A 7,395-nucleotide genomic window follows, 5' to 3' on the forward strand; every position below is an offset into this window, starting at 1 on the left:
GCTTCACTTCTGAACAATAATGAGTGATCCTCCTTCCCCATAACTTGGCATCACAAAATGAAAACCAAGACAGAGAAAGATATTTGTTCTCTCTTTTGGAATAGTTGTAGTGTTTTGTCGAGTCTAACACAAGTTCATTTCAAATAGCTTGTGACTTGACGTGAAAATGGATGACTTGCGATGGACTTGTGAGGACTTGGGATGACTTGTAATGGATGCGACTTCCGCCACAGAGCCATATTAGATTACTAGAGCGCTAACTTGTCGCACGCAATGTAGCATGCTCGTGCATCCACTTTGTGTGTACTAAATTTCGAGCTCAAAAATTGTGTATGGCTTTCGTACAGCTATTTGTATATTGCGTAACCAATGGTTACAGCAATTGTTCGACTCGTTGTGCCGTGGGTACATGTACATGGGTTCGAACCCTGACGGGGAACACGGTGCTTTTGTTCTTGGGCAAGGCACTTTACTACGATTGCCTCTCTCCATCCAGGAGTATAAATGGGTACCTGTGAAGGTAGAGACCAAATTGAGCTGATCTCGAGTACGCAGAAAAGAATGGTTTCATTCCTGATAAACAGGGATAATAATGTGATGCGCATTTGATATTATTGTTATGGGATTTGCGCAATATAATATATAAATTATTATTATTATCCCTAACCCTGCTGAATCCAACAGGATCCAACTATGTCACATACCCGATGGAGCCTGTTGGATGAGCAGTTAACCCCTTGTGTACATTCCTCATGCAAAATGTTGGATTCAGCAGGCAACTGAACCGCATTATAACGCATTGTTGGACTCCGTTGGATTCAGCGGACAACTGAAAATGAGGCACAGTGGATTGAACAGGAAAGTCCGGTTGGACTCTGTTGGATTTAGCAGGGTAGTCCTGAGGAAGTACTAGGGGGTTAGGGTTATTTTACACCGAATTTCAAAATCAAGGAAAAGGAAAATTCATTCATAATGTCTGTGCCCAGGACACGTCCGTAGCTGTATGACTTCAAGACTATTTTAGAACTGGCCAGTCCAATCCACTCTGCTTGAAGCCCAGGTTGGGCACCCGGTCGATGGGGCTGTTGCGGTCCTTCATGAACTTGAAGAGGCCGGCCAGGAAGGTGCCTCGTCCTTGGGCCGGACCCGCTTGACCTCAGTCTTGACCTTGCCGTGACTATCTTGGTCTGGTACTTGCCTCGCAGCTTCTTCCGCTCCAGCTTGCTGAGCTGATGGACGTTGAACTCCTTGTAATTCACTGGTAGAGATATTGGTAGGTGGGGGGAGGGGGAATGGTTTGATATTTTTCAGATTACGTATTTTAATGAAATAGTATACAAATTTTGGAATAAAAGTATTTAAGGAAAAAGAATTGGCATCTTCATTTCATGACTACAAACTCAAAACTTTAACAGCCTTTTTCTCAGTATTTTACTCTTTTAACATATTGATAAATGCAAACTTTAAACAGCCATTATTTGTCAACGGAATATCCGACTTGAAGAGCAACAAATAGCATTGCAAGGAGAATTTTACATGTATTCTCTTGCCTAATCCGCTCCGTTCACCCCCCCCCCCAAAAACCCCCTCACCGGCAAAGAAAGAAACAGTTGGGGGTGACCGAACGACGCCATCTTGCCTGACTGCAATATTTTGCTGCGAAGCTCAGCCACTGCGTGTACATAGTAGAAATCCCCTGGTACACGTGCGGCACACACAAGGAACGGTGCGCGCGTCAACCAGCGAAATGTATGTGTCCCACCCATGGGACGTCGTTTGCTAGGTAAAAGGGCGCCCTCTTTTGTTGGCACACGGAGCCCATACCCGCAAACCCTCATTTCGACCTCTGCCCAGTTCTGTCTCATTTGCCAGAACGCCTCATATACTTCAGTGTTAGGATTTCCAAGATTCCTGTCTTGGTTTTTTTCCTGAGACAAAATTTTCATGATGACCCCAAAAAAAATTCACCCTACCTCAGCATGCTCAGTTGCGTCATTGCTTGAGTCACCAAACACATCTTCGTTGCTGTTGCTACGGATACTGAGTTTCTTCTTTCTTGGTCTGCCTTTCATGTTTGGCGCTGTCACAAATTTGGAGAATAAAAAAATATCACCATAATATGATTAAATAAAAAAAAACTAAAAATAAGAATAAATTAAATAAGGCATATAAAACTATTGCTGTTCAATTCCTAACCTAATGAGAAAAAAGTTGTTTACAATTTACGCTCTAGTACACACCTCGGAGTATCAAAACAGGTTTCGGCAAGAAATGTAGTACAAATATTGTTGAAATGACTCTTGCGAATCAGCATTTATAGTGTTTGGCTGTACATCAGATGTGGCTGAAAAATTTTGCCTTTGCGAAAGTAAAAATTTTCAGCAAAAATAATTCCCACCGCTAAGTGGTTAATAATGCTTCAAGGTATTTCCATAATTATGCACAGGGCTGTTACATGCAGCTTCCCTTGTCAAACTCACCTAAGTGATCACACAGTTTCTCGTTGAACCCCAACGTCGGGTGGTCAAACTCGTCTTTGCAGAACATGACGCGGGTGTTGCGGTGCGGCACCGTGAACGCTCCGAGGGTCCGGACCAGGATGTGGGAGATCCACTCCTCCTGCGCATGCTCAATGCGCTTCAGGGCTCCGCAGTAGCGGCAGTAGTTGGGGGTAGTTCAGAATGATGACCTTGTCGCGACCGTCGTCGTCATAACCTGTGGATGTGCCCCGGGCAGGAGGCGGAGCAAAGAAAGGAGGGGGATGTTTAAACCGCTTGAAATGATTGAATATACATTTAACCTGCCAAATCTGGTCACTTCACTACTCCAAGGTGGCTACTTCCATACTGGGCAAACTTCCCACGTGTGACAAGATATTGTTCCCATACAAAGGCATACACTTCAGCCTTGTACTGCCCCAAACCGGCTGGCTGTACTCCTCAAACCGCCTTGAACGGCCCATGAGCAGCACTCTAATGGTTTTATTGACTGATGGAGGCGTAAATACAATGTAATAAAAATTTAATGCCGGTACAAGTGCTGTGGCCTAGTGGGGAGTGTGTGGCCTAGTGGTTAGGGTTCGTGACTCATGATCAGAGGGTCCGGGGTTCGAATCCAGCCGCTGGTCATATATTGTGTCCTTGGGCAAGGCACTTCACCCCCACTTGCCCCTCTCCACCCAGGAGTATAAGTGGGTACCGGCATTAGCTGGGGAGTAACCTGCGAGGACTAGCATCCCATCCAGGGGGAGTAGAAATATTCTCGTGCTACTGAAACCGGAGATAAACGCGGCCTGATGAGCCACATTGGCTCAGGACAGACTTTACTTACTTTACAAGTGCTAAAGGGCCAATGATCCAACACAAGTGCCTATATTAAAACATTTCCAAAGTACCGGTACCCTCGGTACATTTACAGAACAAATTTCTCTGTTGCAAACCAAACGGGATCTTATAGAGGAAAGTTGGGTATATAGTGATATGCCAATGCTTAGTACTATAAATTTGAGAGCAAACAGGGAAGTTTGTAAATCATAACAGCCAAATGCTTGGTACATTAGTGTTTGTTAATGTTAACATACCAGTACATATATATGTACCGGTAGTATTGTACTAAAGTTACAATTAATAAGAATTTGGCCAAGGGAGTACAAAATTGGCATAAAGATGTCACTTCTTGGACAATGTGGCAAATTGAGAGAACAAACAACAAAGCAGCAATTTAGTTTTTAATTTGATGATTTTTTTCAGTGGACAACAGGCAGGACTGTGGTCAGAGTTTAATACTGGACAATAGTTTGGTATAAATTTCCCGGATAGACATTTAATAAACCTTTTGTGTGTTCATTGTAAAAAAAAATTAAAAAATGACACATACAGGAATTATTAATTAGTCCTATGTGTTTTTAAATTATTTTTCTCTTATTATTATTATTTTTTTTTGGGGGGGGGGGAGGGGGGTTAAATCCTAGAAATTATGTACATGTAGGACAAATCACACATACTTTATAAGAAAATAACTTAAATAAGACAATTCTTGCAATTTTTTTCATGGTACATGTACATGCAAAGAAGGGCTACCGGTATTAGTTTTACTTGGGAAGTAAAAGTTGTGTTGACTCATCTATTGCTTGCCCCATGGCGGGGAATTGATCACCAAATATGGCCTAAACGTACAACAGGTGTCTGCACATTATATTACACACACACAGTTGGCATTCCTGTCATATACCACCAACACATTACACACATAATCAGGGCACCTCATCATAATGAAGGAAGCATAAAATTACAATGTGCAACCCAGAGTTATTTCCTTTGCTTTATGGCCAGTTTCCTGACCATTCCAGATGACTACACAAACATACATGTACAGACCATGGGATATCCTATTAATTGTCCTGTTGCACATAGTATGCAGTGGCATTTCCTACAATTGTACTGACATGTAAAATTTAAAAAAAAAATAAACGGCAAATTATAAAGCACCAAGGTATAAAACACAAAACAGGGACAGGAAAATGCCACATTTTGGACCCTAAATAATACAGGGTGAGTAAAAAAAAAAGCGGAACCCAAACCCAACAATTATATTCCAAATTTCAAAAATATGTAGCACCAAAAAATAAAAGATGACTGGAAAGTCAATTTCATAAGCTACTTTGGGATGCAAAAATTACTAAAATTGCTCAATCCGTTCAAAGAATATGACCATTTAAACACAATGACCCTAAAACCTCTTTCGTCCAAAAATAGATTTCAAGAATCGTCGTCACAATTGTCTTCAAACATCACCAGCGATAAAACCTTTAGTTTAAAACTTTAAAACATTCAACAAAGTGCTTTGAAGGCCCGTCTTTTAAAAAAAGTGGATTTTATAAATCATATTGTTTGCCTATAAATCAGGGTTAATTGAGTACTACAGTTGTTGACAGATGTTGAAACAAGTATTCTGTGTCATTTTCTTTGTTGCTCCAAACAGTCAGAATACACAATAAATTGCTTGTTTTTGGACGAAACAGGTTTTAGGGTCATTTGCGCTTAAATGGTGATGTTCTTTGAATGGATTGAGCAATTTCAGTACCGGTAATTTTTTCATCAGAAAGTAGTTTCTGAAATTGGCTTTCCAGTCATTATTATTTTGGTGCTACATATTTTTTAAATATGAAATACATTTTGGGGTTTGGGTTCCGCTTTTTTTGACTCACCCTGTAGAATGACCCATCTGTATTTTTGCTACATGATAATGTAATGACTTACTTACGTAAAGATTTACTTTTTAAATTTTGCTCACCACTCTCCAGAATTAAAGGGCCAGTGGAAAATAAAACAAAACCTCTCAGTATTTTATGTGTTCCTTTCCACCCCCACCCTCAAGCATACCAGTGAAAAATTTACAAAAACGGTTATCAACCATGCAGACTCAGCTGTGACAGACGAACAGTGTTTTTTGTTTGGGGGGATAATAAAGTCAGGAAAAATTATGCACCCAAATTTAGGAAGAAGTTCATGTGGTCTTCAAGTATGTATTGTTGATGCAGTCTTTTAAAAAGGCTCTAACTAACAAAGATAAATGAACAGTGTAAGTCATTTCTGCGTGAAAATGATCACCTTTTAAATTTTTATTTAATAAAGCCAGTTTTCTCCAACGCTGGTTGGCTGATCAGCATTGGAAAAATACAAGGTTTCTTGAAAATGTCAGCATACCAGGAGCCAGGATTTACAGGATGCTTTAGACTGTCATTCCCTAACAATCCAGTAAGGTATTTATGACAATGTGAGCATTTCGTTTTTTAATGTCGGCAAATGTTGTATCTTCCCTTAACTTTCAGGACCCTCTGGGTGGCATAAATACTACACACTTCATAGTTGGTAGTGTGAACCTAATTTAGTTATGAATCTCACCCATGATCTGCTTCTCTTTGTTGATATCGCTGACGTTGAGCCCGCTGTTCTGGGCAAACAGCGCCACCTGTTGGTGGCCGGCATTGATGTGGCTGTCCTGCTTCTTGAGGTCTTTCTCGCATATCGTCCGGCAGCCGCGGCTCCACCTGACGTCAGTGCAGACCCAGTCAATCAGGTCCTCCAGTCTGACGATGGCCTTGCCGCTCACTCCAACAACCTCATCCTAAAATTAGAAGGAAAAAAATCAGTTATAAATTATATCAAAAGGCGGCTTTAAAGGGAATTTACATCATTGGTTTTTGCTGTAATTTTCAGAAATGAACTAATTGAGGGGTTACTATGATAGATCAAATATTGTTACACTGACATGTTTGAAGTTTTGTGTTCGAAAATGCTGGAAAAACCAAGAAAAACACAAATGGTGGAGTAGTCTGGTTCCCTGACTCACTAAAGATAAAATGGATCAATTTATAGATGCCGGAAATTTGTAAGGTAAGGGAAGCAGTCTAGCTGACCTGCACCCGTTCATGAACATGTAACCAATAGCAAACAAACTTTTGGACTGAAAAAATGGTGAATTTAGAGCAGTAGTTGAAAAATAGTTAGGTTTTTCCAACGGTGGTCGGTCCGACCACTGTTGGAAATTTATACAAAAACACAATTTTCTTGAGAATGACTTCACACCAGGTGCCATATTTTTACAGGATGCTTTAGACTGTCATTTACCAACATCCTAGTAAGGTATTTCATAAAAACTGGGTAGTTTTATTTTCGATGTTTGCAAATGTTGTATATTCCCTTTAATTACCCCTCCCATTTCAAACTCACACAGGAAAAAGCTACAGCAAGGGTGAATTTTGGAGAGTTTTGAAGCCACACATTTCAAAAGATCTACTGTCAATGTTATTTTTTAACTTCCCAAAAACATCAACTATTTGGTTTTTATTTCAAATGCTACTTTTCTAGCAATGGAAGTTTTATTTACTTTTGAATGAGACTTCAAAGAAACAAAAAGCATACCACATTAGTAATTGATAAATTATTCCACAAATCTAAATCCTCATCACAGCTGTTTCAACCTTAACCCTTTCAGATCCATCATAATCTTTTAAGAGGTTTCACAAAAAATTTTATTGCGAGATTCGGGAGGGTTACATTTTCACCACAGAGCTTCTACATGTACATAAATGTATGTACCGGTATTTATACTTTAAACGGGTCCCACTCAACTTTAACACTCAAATAACAAAGAGTGTGCCTTTGGATTTACGGTGGAGAATAGAATTTCAGAGGTATATTTTTTATTGTACCAAAACATGATACAGCCCAAGTTTGTGACAGTTCTATCAGAAAAGTCAGGCTACCCTAAACATACTTTTTTTGGCCAAGGTTAAAATTTAATTCTCACATTTAGATAAGACTTCTGCAAATAAAACAGAACCAAGTTTAATGTCCAATCTTTTGTTCACGGTTATTTATGCTGTTTTAGATC

At 39.9% G+C, this 7,395-nt stretch overlaps 1 protein-coding gene across 1 annotated transcript; it reads right to left on the bottom strand.

The window, feature by feature from the left end:
- Window positions 1-1,964: 1,964 nt before the first annotated feature.
- LOC115926063 (AT-rich interactive domain-containing protein 5B-like) lies at window positions 1,965-6,126 on the bottom strand (the record flags this gene model as incomplete). The annotated part of the gene is given in 4 exon segments (XM_030990444.1): window positions 1,965-2,080; window positions 2,481-2,664; window positions 2,666-2,715; window positions 5,904-6,126. Coding segments are annotated over 4 exon segments (573 nt in total), but the record flags the coding sequence as incomplete, so codon positions are not given.
- Between the last annotated feature and the right edge of the window lie 1,269 nt (window positions 6,127-7,395).

The sequence above is a fragment of the Strongylocentrotus purpuratus genome, unplaced genomic scaffold (assembly GCF_000002235.5).
Source record: "Strongylocentrotus purpuratus isolate Spur 01 unplaced genomic scaffold, Spur_5.0 spur5_contig_708, whole genome shotgun sequence".
NCBI classification, from domain to species: Eukaryota; Metazoa; Echinodermata; class Echinoidea; order Camarodonta; family Strongylocentrotidae; genus Strongylocentrotus; species Strongylocentrotus purpuratus.